Source organism: Tachypleus tridentatus, chromosome 6 (assembly GCF_004210375.1).
Source record: "Tachypleus tridentatus isolate NWPU-2018 chromosome 6, ASM421037v1, whole genome shotgun sequence".
NCBI lineage: Eukaryota > Metazoa > Arthropoda > Merostomata > Xiphosura > Limulidae > Tachypleus > Tachypleus tridentatus.
Window position 1 is genome coordinate 2,559,433 of NC_134830.1, and position 17,989 is coordinate 2,577,421.

Consider the following 17,989-nt stretch of genomic DNA (forward strand, 5'->3'; position numbering starts at 1 on the left):
TTTCTATTATGAATGTTTGGTTACAACTGAGTGGATATCCACAACACTTTTGGTTGCTATCACTATGGACACTTTTTATTGTGAATGTTTGGTTACAACTGAGTGGGATATCCACAACACCTTTGGTTGCTATCACTACAGACACTTTCTATTATGAATGTTTGGTTACAACTGAGTGGATATCCACAACACTTTTGGTTGCTATCACTACAGATACTTTTTATTGTGAATGTTTGGGTACAACTGAGTGGGATATCCACAACACCTTTGGTTGCTATCACTACAGACACTTTTTATTGTGAATGTTTGGTTACAAATGAGTGGGATATGCACAACACCTTTGGTTGCTATCACTACAGACACTTTCTATTATGAATGTTTGGTTACAACTGAGTGGATATCCACAACACTTTTGGTTGCTATCACTATGGACACTTTTTATTGTGAATGTTTGGTTACAACTGAGTGGGATATCCACAACACCTTTGGTTGCTATCACTACAGACACTTTCTATTATGAATGTTTGGTTACAACTGAGTGGATATCCACAACACTTTTGGTTGCTATCACTACAGATACTTTTTATTGTGAATGTTTGGGTACAACTGAGTGGGATATCCACAACACCTTTGGTTGCTATCACTACAGACACTTTCTGTTATGAATGTTTGGTTACAAGTGAGTGGGATATCCACAACACTTTTGGTTGCTATCACTACAGACACTTTTTATTGTGAATGTTTGGTTACAACTGAGTGGGATATCTACAACACCTTTGGTTGCTATCACTACAGACACTTTTTATTGTGAATGTTTGGTTACAAGTGAGTGGGATATCCACAACACCTTTGGTTGCTATCACTACAGACACTTTCTATTATGAATGTTTGGTTACAAATGAGTGGGATATGCACAACACCTTTGGTTGCTATCACTACAGACACTTTCTATTATGAATGTTTGGTTACAACTAAGTGGATATCCACAACACTTTTGGTTGTTATCACTACAGACACTTTTTATTGTGAATGTTTGGATACAACTGAGTGGGATATCCACAACACCTTTGGTTGCTATCACTACAGACACTTTCTGTTATGAATGTTTGGTTACAAGTGAGTGGGATATCCACAACACCTATGGTTGCTATCACTACAGACACTTTTTATTGTGAATGTTTGGTTACAACTGAGTGGGATATCTACAACACCTTTGGTTGCTATCACTACAGACACTTTTTATTATGAATGTTTGGTCACAACTGAGTGGGATATTTACAATACCTTTGGTTGCTATCACTACAGACACTTTCTATTATGAATGTTTGGTTACAACTGAGTGGATATCCACAACACTTTTGGTTGCTATCACTACAGACACTTTTTATTGTGAATGTTTGGTTACAACTGAGTGGGATATCCACAACACCTTTGGTTGCTATCACTACAGACACTTTTTATTATGAATGTTTGGTTACAACTGAGTGGGATATCCACAACACTTTTGGTTGCTATCACTACAGACACTTTTTATTGTGAATGTTTGGTTACAACTGAGTGGGATATCCACAACACCTTTGGTTGCTATCACTACAGACACTTTTTATTATGAATGTTTGGTTACAACTGAGTGGGATATCCGCAACACTTTTGGTTGCTATCACTACAGACACTTTTTATTGTGAATGTTTGATTACAACTGAGTGGGATATCCACAACACCTTTGGTTGCTATCACTACAGACACTTTATATTGTGAATGTTTGGTTACAACTGAGTGGGATATTTACAACACTTTTGGTTGCTATCACTACAGATACTTTTTATTGTGAATGTTTGGTTACCACTGAGTGGGATATCCACAACACCTTTGGTTGCTCTCACTACAGACACTTTTTATTGTGAATGTTTGAGACTTAATGTATGTGAAATTTGTTTATTATTTTATAGTGTTGATATTAATCTTTTCTTTAGAAATTATGTTGTTGATATAATAATTGTTTTTAAACTATTTTCTTTATGTGTTTTCTGTGTATGTAAATGTATGTGATGAATGTAGTTTGCTTATCTTTATCTGTATATTAGTTGTTCTCAACTTGTTCAGCTTGGATAGCATTTTACTCTCTAATTTTTATTATCAAGTAGCAGAGTGCCCTTTATTGCTCTTATGAAAATGTTTTTAAATATCACGAGTTGTTTTGATTAATTCAGAAATATGATTTTTTTACTTTATTAAATATTTTGATTAAAATTAATAAAAATAACAATTTACAAGAAAATAAAAATTTGTTTAAGGTATGTTGATCATGTCAAAACCAGGTAATATTATTTGCTTTCTGCATCTCTTTTGCATGAGATTTAAAGCTTCTAAAATTACCAAAATTTTGGTGTTTTGGTTTCTACTGTGTGGTCAAACGTTTCAATTTACTCTTGTTTCATTTTATGAACAATTGATTTATTCTCTTCTTGTTGTAATGTAGTGTAAATGTTGTGATATAAATGTTGTAATGTAATGTAAATATTGTAATATAAATGTTGTAATGTAATGTAACTGTTGTAATATAAATGTAGTAATGTAATGTGAATGTTGCAATGTAATGTAAATGTTGTAATGTAATGTAAATGTTGTAATGTAATGTAAATGTAGTAATATAAATGTTGTAAAGTAATGTAAATGTTGCAATGTAATGTAAATGTTGTAATATAAATTTTGTAATGTAATGTAAATGTTCTAATATAAATGTTGTAATGTAATGTAAATGTAGTAATATAAATGTTGTAATGTAATGTAAATGTAGTAATATAAATATTGTAATACAAATGTTGTAATGTAATGTAAATATTGTTATATAAATGGTGTAATGTAATGTAAATGTTGCAATATAAATGTAGTAATGTAATGTAAATGTTGCAATATAAATGTAGTAATGTAATGTAAATTTAGTAATATAAATGTAGTAATGTAATGTAAATTTAGTAATATAAATGTTGTAATGTAATGTAAATGTATTAATATAAATGTTGTAATGTAATGTAAATGTTGTAATGTAATATAAATGAGAATTTTCTGATATCAAATGTTTGTGTGTAATTGTCATTCAGCTAGTTCTTCTGAGTACATACAAACAAAACAAAAGTTATGGTTGTATCTTTAGTTGAGGGTGTGTGTGCCCACGTTTCAGTTAAGGAAGTTAGTGACTTTGTGTGTTTGTGTAGAAGAGAGAGAGTGGAACAAGAACACAAATGAAACCTCCATGAAATTTTAACACATAATTCATAAGAAACATCTTGCATTTTTAATTTGAAACTAGTTTGTCATTATGTTTGTCAAAAATTGCTATGCTGGTCACTTTTGCTTCAATTTGGAGCCTCAAAATATCATCTGAGGCTCTGACCACATAGCTCATGTTACTTCACATACAAAGTTGTATCTGTAATCCAAGATAGGAGTTTATAACTTTGAAAATGTGGCTGTGCATAAGCAACAGACCCACATAGAAAAGGAAATTTCCACTTATAACTACCGTTTAATTTTTAAAAAACAGAAAGCTATTTTATCACTTACTCTTTAATGTAAAGGATGTGAAATTGTTTTTACTTCCCAATTCAAAAATGTGTGGTGTAATATTTGATGAAAAGAAATAACTGGGTGCAGAACCTAGAAGGAGGAGGTGTTTTATACAAGAATATTAAACTAAAGTTATGTTTTTTACATTAATTTATTTGTTACACAGTTTGAGAATTACTGTGGTGTAAACTAGTCAGCATGGTGTGTGTGTGTTAATGTAAATACAGATTGCTGTAGTGAATTATATATTCAAAGAGTTTAGAAGTTTCTTATGTGACAAAAATATTTTTCTATATTTTAGTGATCAGTAAAACAAAGTAGATCAGAAACATTTTTAACACCAAGCAAGAGAACTGTTGTTGTTTCCATTAAATGATTTTTATTGACTTCTGTCTTTTTTACAATATTCTCATTTTGTATTTGTACATTCAAATGTCTTCCTGTACCTGTAATTTATCTCAGCAATTTTGTAATTAGATCTACACCTATTTAACCACTTAACCAATATGTTGCTGACTGTTTTTTATTTGTTTCTACAGCCTGGTTTGTATGAAGTTGTGAAGGAATGTCGTGGGAGAAATCTCTTTTTCTCAACTGATGTTAATACTGCTATTAAGGAGTCTGATTTAATATTTATATCTGTCAATACCCCGACAAAAACTTATGGGTTTGGAAAGGCGAGTACTTTTTGATTTGATTTTGTAAATTAAAAACTTTGTTACAGTACAGAATGTTGTATCATGTTTACTGTCATAATTTACTCACCAGGGAAAATTGTTCTGTTAAAAGTTGGTGTAAAACATTTAAAAGTTTTGTTAAACTTTTGTTAATAATATGTCTGTTGTTGTTAATAATGTCTGTTGTTCAGTAATTTAAAAGTTTTAACTTTAATCTTCACACTTCTAACTTGTTTTTACACTGTTCATTGTCAGTAAGGCTCACCATTGGATCATATTAATTTTGCTTTTTTTTCCTTTTATAGCAATGAGTGTAAAGTGTTAGAAGAGCCTAATTTATAAAATAAATAGAGGATCTCTGTAGCAGAATTAACTGTCTTTCTTGTTTACACTATAGTAATTAGCAGAGTTAACTGTCTTTCTTGTTTACACTATAGTATTTAGCAGAGTTAACTGTCTTTCTTGTTTACACTATAGTATTTAGCAGAGTTAACTGTCTTTCTTGTTTACACTATAGTAATTAGCAGAGTTAACTGTCTTTCTTGTTTACACTATAGTAATTAGCAGAGTTAACTGTCTTTCTTGTTTACACTTTTCTGTAAAAAGGCATTAACCCTGAAGTTATAAAATTATATTTGAATAACTGATATAAGGTACAGTTTAATGTGGTCTGAGAGAAAATATACTATAAAGTATGCCTTAGAATGTATTGAAAATTTTATGTAATATAGTAAAGTATGTGTAATAACCTATGTTTGTTTGAACCTACATAAAGTTGGTTTTCATTTCAATTAAATACTAGCTTTATATACCTACAGATTTTATATAACTTGTTAACATTGTATGTTTTGATGGTTTTACATAATGTAATAATGCAGGCCTGCGATGGTTTTACTGCAATGTTAAAATTTCAGTGGTCTGGTGTGAGCCTATAAACTACTGAGACGTCTGCTATCACTGCAAGAAATAAAGATACTTTTATCTGAACTTCCAGTCTGCTATAAGACCTGACTTTCAGTCTGTTTTAAGACCTGTTACTTATGGAACTGATGTACTCTGAATCCATTTTTCTCCATCACCTACAGATTTTTCACAAAATGCTATATACATTTACACAAGTGAATAATATTCCTTGTAATTGGGTCACATTTTGTTATGCTTAAGATGTTGACAACAACTGGCTATAAATTTCTCTAGACCAATTGTGATGTGATAATTTATTTCATTCTAGAACTCATGAGAAATACACCATTAGTATATGAATGGTTAACAGGACTCTTGACATGTCATTTCTGGATAGTATCTGTATTTGTTTTTCAGTATTATTTATTGGTTGTTATGGCAACAAAAGGTTGTCTAAATGACCCAGACAAATTCTTTTATTTGTTGTAAATTTGTTGTAAAGACACAAGGGCAAAACATTACAGCATTTGTCAGAAAGCACGTTATAAAAATTTGGGAATAAAGCAAGGGGACAAATCAAGTGCCCCACACAGAGTTTGCCTCATTTGTGTCAAAGATTTGAGACAATGGAATAAAAGTAAAGAGAGTTTTTGCCTGTTAAAATTTCAGTCGTCTGGTGTGAGTCTATAAACCTCTTAGACGTCTGCTATCAATGTAAGAAATAAAAGATACTTTCTTATCTGAACTTCCAATCTGCTATGAGACCTGTTGTACCTGACTTTCAGTCTGTTATAAGACCTGTTGCTCATGGACCTGATGTACCTGACTTTCAGTCTCTTATAAGACTGGTTGTTTATGGACCTGATGTACCTGACTTTCAGTCTGTTATAAGACTGGTTGTTTATGGACCTGTTGTACCTGACTTTCAGTCTGCTATAAAAACTGTTGTTTATGGACCTGATGTACCTGACTTTCAGTCTGCTATAAGACCTGTTATACCTGACTTTCAGTCTGCTATAAGACCTGTTGTATCTGACTTTCAGTCTGCTATAAAAACTGTTGTTTATGAACCTGATGTACCTGACTTTCAGTCTGCTATAAGATCTGTTGTTTATGGATCTGATGTACCTGACTTACAGGCTGCTATAAGATCTGTTGTTTATGGACCTGATGTACATGACTTTCAGTCTGCTATAAAAACTGTTGTTTATGGACCTGTTGTACCTGACTTTCAGTCTGCTATAAGACCTACTGCTTATGGACCTGTTGTACCTGACTTTCAGTCTGCTGTAAGAACTGTTGTTTATGGACCTGAAGTACATGACTTTCAGTATGCTATAAGATCTGTTCTTTATGTACCTGATGTACCTGATCTTCAGTCTTCTTTAAGACCTGTTGTTTGTGGACCTGATGTACCTGACTTTCAGTCTCCTGTAAGACCTACTGCTTATGGACCTGTTGTACCTGACTTTCAGTCTACTATAAGAACTGTTGTTTATGGACCTGAAGTACATGACTTTCAGTCTGCTATAAGATCTGTTGTTTATGGACCTGATGTACCTGGTTTTCAGACTTCTTTAAGACCTGTTGTTAATGGACCTGATGTACCTGACTTTCAATCTGCTATAAGATGTTGTTTATGGACATGATGTACCTGACTTTCAGTCTGCTATAAGATCTGTTGTTTATGAACCTGATGTACCTGACTTTCAGTCTGCTATAGGATCTGTTGTTTATGGACCTGTTGTACCTGACTTTCATTCTGTTATAAAAACTGTTGTTTATGGACCTGTTGTACCTGACTTTCAGTCTGCTATAAGACCTACTGCTTATGGACCTGTTGTACCTGGCTTTCAGTCTGCTGTAAGACCTACTGCTAATGGACCTGTTGTACCTGACTTTCAGTCTGCTATAAGAACTGTTCTTTATGGACCTGAAGTATATGACTTTCAGTCTCCTATAAGATCTGTTGTTTATGGACCTGATGTACCTAATTTTCAGTCTTCTTTAAGACCTGTTGTTTATGGACCTGATGTACCTGACTTTCAGACTGCTATAAGATGTTGTTTATGGACATGATGTACCTGACTTTCAGGCTGCTATAAAAACTGTTGTTTATGAACCTGATGTACCTGACTTTCAGTCTGCTATAAGATCTGTTGTTCATGGACCTGATATACCTGACTTTCAGTCTGCTATAAGACCTGTTGTTTATGGATCTGTTGTACCTAACATTCAGTCTGCTATAAGATCGGTTTTTTATGGACCTGATGCACATGACTTGGAGTCTGCTGTAAGATCTGTTGTTTATGGACCTGTTGTACCTGATGTTCAGTCTGCTATAAGACTTGTTGTTTATGAACCTGATGTACCTGTTTTTCAGTCTGCTATGAGACCTGATGTACCTGAATATCAATCTGCTATAAGATCTGATATACTTGAATTTCAGTCTGCTATAAGACCTGATGTACCTTACTCGCAGTCTGCTATAAGATCTACTACCTATGGACCTGTTGTACCTGACTTTCAGTCTGCTATACGATTTGTTGTTTATGAACCTGAAGTACATGACTTTCAGTCTGCTATAAGACCTACTGCTTATGGACCTAAAGTATATGACTTTCAGTCTCCTATAAGATCTGTTGTTTATGGACCTGATGTACCTGATTTTCAGTCTTCTTTAAGACTTGTTCTTTATGGACCTCTTTTACCTGACTTTCAGTCTGCTATAAAAACTGTTGTTTATGAACCTGATGTGCCTGACTTTGAGTCTGCTGTAAGATCTGTTGTTTATGGACCTGTTGTACCTGACTTTCAGTCTGCTATAAAAACTGTTGTTTATGAATTTGATGTACCAGACTTTCAGTCTGCTATAAGATGTTGTTTATGGACCTTATATACCTGACTTTCAGTTTGCTATAAGACCTGTTGTTTATGCATTTGTTGTACCTGACTTTCAGTCTTCTTTAAGACCTGTTGTTAATGGACCTGATGTACCTGACTTTCATTTTGCTATAAGATGTTGTTTATGGACATGATGTACCTGACTTTCAGTCTGCTGTAAGATCTGTTGTTTATGGACCTGATGTACCTGACTTTCAGTCTGCTATAAAAACTGTTGTTTATGAACCTGTTGTACCTGACTTTCAGTCTGCTATAAAAACTGTTGCTTATGGACCTGATGTACCTGGTTTTCAGTCTTCTTTAAGACCTGTTGTTAATGGACCTGATGTACCTGACTTTCAGTCTGCTATAAAATCTGTTGTTTATGAACCTGAAGTACCTGACTTTCAGTCTGCTATAAGATCTGTTGTTCATGGACCTGATATATTTGACTTTCAGTCTGCTATAAGACCTGTTGTTTATGGATGTGTTGTACCTAACATTCAGTCTGCTATAAGATCTGTTTTTTATGGACCTGATGCACATGACTTTCAGTCTGCTATAAGATGTTGTTTATGAACCTGATGTACCTGTTTTTCAGTCTGCTATGAGACCTGTTGTTTATGAACCTGATGTACCTGACTTTTAGTCTGCTATAAAAACTGTTGATTATGGACCTGTTGTACCTGGCTTTCAGTCTGCTGAAAGACCTGATGTACCTGAATATCAATCTGCTATAAGATCTGATATACTTGAATTTCAGTCTGCTATAAGACCTGATGTACCTGACTCGCAGTCTGCTATAAGATCTACTGCCTATGGACCTGTTGTACCTGACTTTCAGTCTGCTATACGATTTGTTGTTTATGAACCTCAAGTACATGACTTTCAGTCTGCTATAAGACCTACTGCTTATGGACCTAAAGTATATGACTTTCAGTCTCCTATAAGATCTGTTGTTTATGGACCTGATGTACCTGATTTTAAGTCTTCTTTAAGACCTGTTCTTTATGGACCTCTTTTACCTGACTTTCAGTCTGCTATAAGATGTTGTTTATGGACATGATGTACCTGACTTTCAGTCTGCTATAAAAACTGTTGTTTATGAACCTGATGTGCCTGACTTTGAGTCTGCTGTAAGATCTGTTGTTTATGGACCTGTTGTACCTGACTTTCAATCTGCTATAAAAACTGTTGTTTATGAATTTGATGTACCAGACTTTCAGTCTGCTATAAGATGTTGTTTATGGACCTTATATACCTGACTTTCAGTTTGCTATAAGACCTGTTGTTTATGCATTTGTTGTACCTGACTTTCAGTCTTTTTTAAGACCTGTTGTTAATGGACCTGATGTACCTGACTTTCAGTCTGCTATAAGATGTTGTTTATGGACATGATGTACCTGACTTTCAGTCTGCTGTAAGATCTGTTGTTTATGGACCTGATGTACCTGGTTTTCAGTCTTCTTTAAGACCTGTTGTTAATGGACCTAATGTACCTGACTTTCAGTCTGCTATAAGATGTTGTTTATGGACCTGATGTACCTGCTTTTCAGTCGTCTTTAAGACCTGTTGTTAATGGACCTGATGTACCTGACTTTCAGTCTGCTATAAGATATTGTTTATGGACATGATGTACCTGACTTTCAGTCTGCTATAAGATCTGTTGTTTATGGACCTGATGTACCTGACTTTCAGTCTGCTATAAGATGTTGTTTATGGACATGATGTACCTGACTTGGAGTCTGCTGTAAGATCTGTTGTTTATGGACCTGTTGTACGTGATGTTCAGTCTGCTATAAGACTTGTTGTTTATGAACCTGATGTACCTGTTTTTCAGTCTGCTATGAGACCTGTTGTTTATGAACCTGATGTACCTGACTTTTAGTCTGCTATAAAAACTGTTGATTATGGACCTGTTGTACCTGGCTTTCAGTCTCCTGTAAGACCTGATGTACCTGAATATTAATCTGCTATAAGATCTAATATACTTGAATTTCAGTCTGCTATAAGACCTGATGTACCAGACTCGCAGTCTGCTATAAGATTTACTGCCTATGGACCTGTTGTACATGACTTTCAGTCTGCTATACGATTTGTTGTTTGTGAACCTGAAGTACACGACTTTCAGTCTGCTATAAGACCTACTGCTTATGGACCTAAAGTATATGACTTTCAGTCTCCTATAAGGTCTGTTGTTTATGGACCTGATGTACCTGATTTTCAGTCTTCTTTAAGACCTGTTCTTTATGGACCTGTTTTACCTGACTTTCAGTCTGCTATAAGATGTTGTTTATGGACATGATGTACCTGACTTTCAGTTTGCTATAAAAACTGTTGTTTATGAACCTGATGTGCCTGACTTTCAGTCTGCTATAAGATGTTGTTTATGGACCTTATATACCTGACTTTCAGTTTGCTATAAGACCTGTTGTTTATGCATTTGTTGTACCTGACTTTCAGTCTTCTTTAAGACCTGTTGTTTATGGACATGATGTACCTGACTTTCAGTCTGCTATAAGATGTTGTTTATGGACATGATGTACCTGATTTTCAGTCTGTTGTAAGATCTGTTGTTTATGGACCTGATGTACCTGACTTTCAGTCTGCTATAAAAACTGTTGTTTATGAACCTGTTGTACCTGACTTTCAGTCTGCTATAAAAACTGTTGCTTATGGAAATGATGTACCTGGTTTTCAGTCTTCTTTAAGACCTGTTGTTAATGGACCTGATGTACCTGACTTTCAGTCTGCTATAAGATGTTTTTTATGGACCTGATGTACCTGCTTTTCAGTCTTCTTTAAGACCTGTTGTTTATGGACCTGATGTACCTGACTTTCAGTCTGCTATAAGATGTTGTTTATGGACCTGATGTACCTGACTTTCAGTCTGCTATAAAAACTGTTGTTTATGAACCTGATGTACCTGACTTTCAGTCTGCTATAAGATCTGTTGTTTATGGACCTGTTGTACCTGACTTTCAGTCTGCTATAAAAACTGTTGTTTATGAACCTGATGTACCTGACTTTCAGTCTGCTATAAGAGGTTGTTTATGGACCTAATATACCTGACTTTCAGTTTGCTATAAGACCTGTTGTTTATGCATTTGTTGTACCTGACTTTCAGTCTGCTATTAGATCTGTTGTTTATGGACGTGATGTATATGACTTTCAGTCTGCTATAAGATGTTGTTTATGGACCTGATGTACCTGACTTTCAGTCTGCTATAAGAACTGTTGTTTATGGACCTGAAGTACCTGACTTTCAGTCTGCTATAAAAACTGTTGTTTATGAATTTGATGTACCAGACTTTTAGTCTGCTATAAGATGTTGTTTATGGACCTTATATACCTGACTTTCAGTTTGCTATAAGTCCTGTTGTTTATGCATTTGTTGTACCTGACTTTCAGTCTTCTTTAAGACCTGTTGTTAATGGACCTGATGTACCTGACTTTCAGTCTGCTATAAGATGTTGTTTATGGACATGATGTACCTGACTTTCAGTCTGCTGTAAGATCTGTTGTTTATGGACCTGATGTACCTGACTTTCAGTCTGCTATAAAAACTGTTGTTTATGAACCTGTTGTACCTGACTTTCAGTCTGCTATAAAAACTGTTGCTTATGGACCTGATGTACCTGGTTTTCAGTCTTCTTTAAGACCTGTTGTTAATGGACCTAATGTACCTGACTTTCAGTCTGCTATAAGATGTTGTTTATGGACCTGATGTACCTGACTTTCAGTCTTCTTTAAGACCTGTTGTTAATGGACCTGATGTACCTGACTTTCAGTCTGCTATAAGATGTTGTTTATGGACCTGATGTACCTGACTTTCAGTCTGCTATAAGATCCGTTGTTTATGGACCTGATGTACCTGACTTTCAGTCTGCTATAAAATCTGTTGTTTATGAACCTGAAGTACCTGACTTTCAGTCTGCTATAAGATCTGTTGTTCATGGACCTGATATATTTGACTTTCAGTCTGCTATAAGAACTGTTGTTTATGGATGTGTTGTACCTAACATTCAGTCTGCTATAAGATCTGTTTTTATGGACCTGATGCACATGACTTTCAGTCTGCTATAAGATGTTGTTTATGAACCTGATGTACCTGTTTTTCAGTCTGCTATGAGACCTGTTGTTTATGAACCTGATGTACCTGACTTTTAGTCTGCTATAAAAACTGTTGATTATGGACCTGTTGTACCTGGCTTTCAGTCTGCTGTAAAACCTGATGTACCTGAATATCAATCTGCTATAAGATCTGATATACTTGAATTTCAGTCTGCTATAAGACCTGATGTACCTGACTCGCAGTCTGCTATAAGATCTACTGCCTATGGACCTGTTGTACCTGACTTTCAGTCTGCTATACGATTTGTTGTTTATGAACCTGAAGTACATGACTTTCAGTCTGCTATAAGACCTACTGCTTATGGACCTAAAGTATATGACTTTCAGTCTCCTATAAGATCTGTTGTTTATGGACCTGATGTACCTGATTTTAAGTCTTCTTTAAGACCTGTTCTTTATGGACCTCTTTTACCTGACTTTCAGTCTGCTATAAGATGTTGTTTATGGACATGATGTACCTGACTTTCAGTCTGCTATAAAAACTGTTGTTTATGAACCTGATGTGCCTGACTTTGAGTCTGCTGTAAGATCTGTTGTTTATGGACCTGTTGTACCTGACTTTCAGTCTGCTATAAAAACTGTTGTTTATGAATTTGATGTACCAGACTTTCAGTCTGCTATAAGATGTTGTTTATGGACCTTATATACCTGACTTTCAGTTTGCTATAAGACCTGTTGTTTATGGACCTGTTGTACCTGACTTTCAGTCTTCTTTAAGACCTGTTGTTAATGGACCTGATGTACCTGACTTTCAGTCTGCTATAAGATGTTGTTTATGGACCTGATGTACCTGGTTTTCAGTCTTCTTTAAGATCTGTTGTTAATGGACCTAATGTACCTGACTTTCAGTCTGCTATAAGATGTTGTTTATGGACCTGATGTACCTGCTTTTCAGTCTTCTTTAAGACCTGTTGTTTATGGACCTGATGTACCTGACTTTCAGTCTGCTATAAGATATTGTTTATGGACCTGATGTACCTGACTTTCAGTCTGCTATAAGATCTGTTGTTTATGGACCTGATGTACCTGACTTTCAGTCTGCTATAAGATGTTGTTTATGGACCTGATGTACCTGACTTGGAGTCTGCTGTAGGATCTGTTGTTTATGGACCTGTTGTACCTGATGTTCAGTCTGCTATAAGACTTGTTGTTTATGAACCTGATGTACCTGTTTTTCAGTCTGCTATGAGACCTGTTGTTTATGAACCTGATGTACCTGACTTTCAGTCTGCTATAAAAACTGTTGATTATGGACCTGTTGTACCTGGCTTTCAGTCTGCTGTAAGACCTGATGTACCTGAATATTAATCTGCTATAAGATCTAATATACTTGAATTTCAGTCTGCTATAAGACCTGATGTACCTGACTGCAGTCTGCTATAAGACCTACTGCCTATGGATCTGTTGTACCTGACTTTCAGTCTGCTATACGATTTGTTGCTTATGAACCTGAAGTACATGACTTTCAGTCTGCTATAAGACCTACTGCTTATGGACCTGAAGTATATGACTTTCAGTCTGCTATAAGATCTGTTGTTTATGGACCTGATGTACCTGATTTTCAGTCTTCTTTAAGACCTGTTCTTTATGGACCTGTTGTACCTGACTTTCAGTCTGCTATAAGATGTTGTTTATGGACATGATGTACCTGACTTTCAGTCTGCTATAAAAACTGTTGTTTATGAACCTGATGTACCTGACTTTGAGTCTGCTGTAAGATCTGTTGTTTATGGACCTGTTGTACCTGACTTTCAGTCTGCTATAAAAACTGTTGTTTATGAACCTGATGTACCAGACTTTCAGTCTGCTATAAGATGTTGTTTATGGACCTTATATACCTGACTTTCAGTTTGCTATAAGACCTGTTGTTTATGCATTTGTTGTACCTGACTTTCAGTCTTCTTTAAGACCTGTTGTTAATGGACTTGATGTACCTGACTTTCAGTCTGCTATAAGATGTTGTTTATGGACCTTATATACCTGACTTTCAGTTTGCTATAAGACCTGTTGTTTATGCATTTGTTGTACCTGACTTTCAGTCTTCTTTAAGACCTGTTGTTTATGGACTTGATGTACCTGACTTTCAGTCTGCTATAAGATGTTGTTTATGGACCTGATGTACCTGACTTTCAGTCTGCTATAAGATCTGTTGTTTATGGACCTGATGTACCTGACTTTCAGTCTGCTATAAAAACTGTTGTTTATGAACCTGTTGTACCTGACTTTCAGTCTGCTATAAAAACTGTTGCTTATGGGCCTAATGTACCTGGTTTTCAGTCTTCTTTAAGACCTGTTGTTAATGGACCTAATGTACCTGACTTTCAGTCTGCTATAAGATGTTTTTTATGGACCTGATGTACCTGCTTTTCAGTTTTCTTTAAGATTTGTTGTTAATGGACCTGATGTACCTGACTTTCAGTCTGCTATAAGATGTTGTTTATGGACATGATGTACCTGACTTTCAGTCTGCTATAAAAACTGTTGTTTATGAACCTGATGTGCCTGACTTTGAGTCTGCTGTAAGATCTGTTGTTTATGGACCTGTTGTACCTGACTTTCAGTCTGCTATAAAAACTGTTGTTTATGAACCTGATGTACCAGACTTTCAGTCTGTTATAAGATGTTGTTTATGGACCTGATGTACCTGACTTTCAGTCTGCTATAAGACCTGTTGTTTATGGACCTGTTGTACCTGACTTTCAGTCTGCTATAAGATCTGTTGTTTATGGACCTGATGTACCTGACTTTCAGTCTGCTATAAGATGTTGTTTATGGACATGATGTACCTGACTTTCAGTCTACTATAAGAACTGTTGTTTATGGACCTGAAGTACATGACTTTCAGTCTGCTATAAGATCTGTTGTTTATGGACCTGATGTACCTGACTTTCAGTCTTCTGTAAAAACTGTTGTTTATGGACCTGTTGTACCTGACTTTCAGTCTGCTATAAGATGTTGTTTATGGACATGATGTACCTGACTTTCAGTCTGCTATAAAAACTGTTGTTTATGAACCTGATGTACCTGACTTTCAGTCTGCTATAAGATCTGTTGTTTATGGACCTGATGTACCTGACTTTCAGTCTGCTATAAGACCTGTTGTTTATGGACCTGATGTACCTGACTTTCAGTCTGCTATAAGATCTGTTTTTTATGGACCTGTTGCACATGACTTTCAGTCTGCTATAAGATGTTGTTTATGGACCTGATGTACCTCACTTGGAGTCTGCTGTATGATCTGTTGTTTATGGACCTGTTGTACCTGATGTTCAGTCTGCTATAAGAATTGTTGTTTATGAACCTGATGTACCTGTTTTTCAGTCTGCTATGAGACCTGTTGTTTATGAACCTGATGTACCTGACTTTTAGTCTGCTATAAGACCTGATGTACCTGAATATCAATCTGCTATAAGATCTGATATACTTGAATTTCAGTCTGCTATAAGACTTGATGTACCTGACTCTCAGTCTGCTATAAGAACTGTTGTTTATAGACCTGATGTACCTGATTTTCAGTCTTCTTTAAGACCTGTTGTTTATGGACCTCATGTACCTGACTTTCAGCCTGCTTTAAGACCTGTTGTTTATGGACCTGATGTACCTGACTTTCAGTCTGCTATAACATGTTGTTTATGGACCTGATGTACCTGACTTTCAGTCTGCTATAAGACCTACTGCTTATGGACCTGTTGTACCTGACTTTCAGTCTGCTGTAAGACCTACTGCTTATGGACCTGTTGTACCTGACTTTCAGTCTGCTATAAGAACTGTTGTTTATGGACCTGAAGTACATGACTTTCAGTCTGCTATAAGATCTGTTGTTTATGGACCTGATGTACCTGGTTTTCAGTCTTCTTTAAGACCTGTTGTTAATGGACCTGATGTACCTGACTTTCAGTCTGCTATAAGATGTTGTTTATGGACATGATGTACCTGACTTTCAGTCTGCTATAAGATCTGTTGTTTATGGACCTGATGTACCTGACTTTCAGTCTGCTATAAGACCTGTTGTTTATGGACCTGTTGTACCTGACTTTCAGTCTGCTATAAGACCTGTTGTTTATGGACCTGATGTACCTGACTTTCAGTCTGCTATAAAAACTGTTGTTTATGAACCTGTTGTACCTGACTTTCAGTCTGCTATAAAAACTGTTGCTTATGGACCTGATGTACCTGGTTTTCAGTCTTCTTTAAGACCTGTTGTTAATGGACCTAATGTACCTGACTTTCAGTCTGCTATAAGATGTTGTTTATGGACCTGATGTACCTGCTTTTCAGTCTTCTTTAAGACCTGTTGTTAATGGACCTGATGTACCTGACTTTCAGTCTGCTATAAGATGTTGTTTATGGACATGATGTACCTGACTTTCAGTCTGCTATAAGATCTGTTGTTTATGGACCTGATGTACCTGACTTTCAGTCTGCTATAAAATCTGTTGTTTATGGACCTGATGTACCTGACTTTCAGTCTGCTATAAGACCTGTGTTTATGGATGTGTTGTACCTGACATTCAGTCTGCTATAAGATCTGTTGTTTATGGACCTGATGTACCTGACTTTCAGTCTGCTATAAGATGTTGTTTATGAACCTGATGTACCTGTTTTTCAGTCTGCTATGAGACCTGTTGTTTATGAACCTGATGTACCTGACTTTTAGTCTGCTATAAAAACTGTTGATTATGGACCTGTTGTACCTGGCTTTCAGTCTGCTGTAAGACCTGATGTACCTGAATATCAATCTGCTATAAGATCTGATATACTTGAATTTCAGTCTGCTATAAGACCTGATGTACCTGACTCGCAGTCTGCTATAAGATCTACTGCCTATGGACCTGTTGTACCTGACTTTCAGTCTGCTGTAAGAACTGTTGTTTATGGACCTGATGTACCTGTTTTTTTCAGTATTCTTTAAGATCTGTTTTCATGGACGTGATGTACCTGACTTTCAGTCTGCTATAAGACCTGTTGTTTATGGATCTGATGTACCTGACTTTGAGTCTGCTATAAAACCTGTTGTTTGTGGACCTGATGTGCCTGACTTTGAGTCTGCTGTAAGATCTGTTGTTTATGGACCTGATGTACCTGACTTTCAGTCTGCTATAAGATGTTGTTTATGGACATGATGTACCTGACTTTTAGTCTGCTATAAGATCTGTTGTTTATGGACCTGATGTACCTGACTTTCAGTCTGCTATAAAATCTGTTGTTTATAAACCTGATGTACCTGACTTTCAGTCTGCTATAAAATCTGTTGTTTATGGACCTGATATATCTGACTTTCAGTCTTCTTTAAGACCTGTTCTTTATGGACCTCTTTTACCTGACTTTCAGTCTGCTATAAGATGTTGTTTATGGACCTGATGTACCTGACTTTCAGTTTGCTATAAAACTGTTGTTTATGGACCTGATGTACCTGACTTTCAGTCTGCTGTAAGATCTGTTGTTTATGTACCTGACCTGATGTACCTGACTTTCAGTCTGTCTGTTATAAGACCTGTTGTTTATGGACCTATAAGATGTTGATGTACCTGACTTTCAGTCTGCGATAAGAACTGTTGTTTATGCATTTGTTGTACCTGACTTTCAGTCTTCTTTAAGACCTGTTGTTAATGGACTTGATGTACCTGACTTTCAGTCTGCTATAAGATGTTGTTTATGGACCTGATGTACCTGACTTTCAGTGGACCTTGCTATAAGACCTGTTGTTTATGGACCTGTTGTACCTGACTTTCAGTCTGCTATAAGACCTGTTGTTAATGGACCTGATGTACCTGACTTTCAGTCTGCTATAAGATGTTGTTTATGGACATGATGTACCTGACTTT

At 35.8% G+C, this 17,989-nt stretch overlaps 1 protein-coding gene across 1 annotated transcript in view; it reads left to right on the top strand.

Moving 5' to 3' along the window:
* LOC143254494 (UDP-glucose 6-dehydrogenase-like) overlaps window positions 1-17,989 on the top strand; it is a 150,169-nt gene that overhangs the window by 15,526 nt on the left and 116,654 nt on the right. The window contains exon 3 of the mRNA XM_076509666.1: window positions 4,107-4,244. Within this exon, the coding sequence (XP_076365781.1) occupies window positions 4,107-4,244 (138 nt within the window). The remainder of the gene's footprint in view (window positions 1-4,106; window positions 4,245-17,989) is intronic.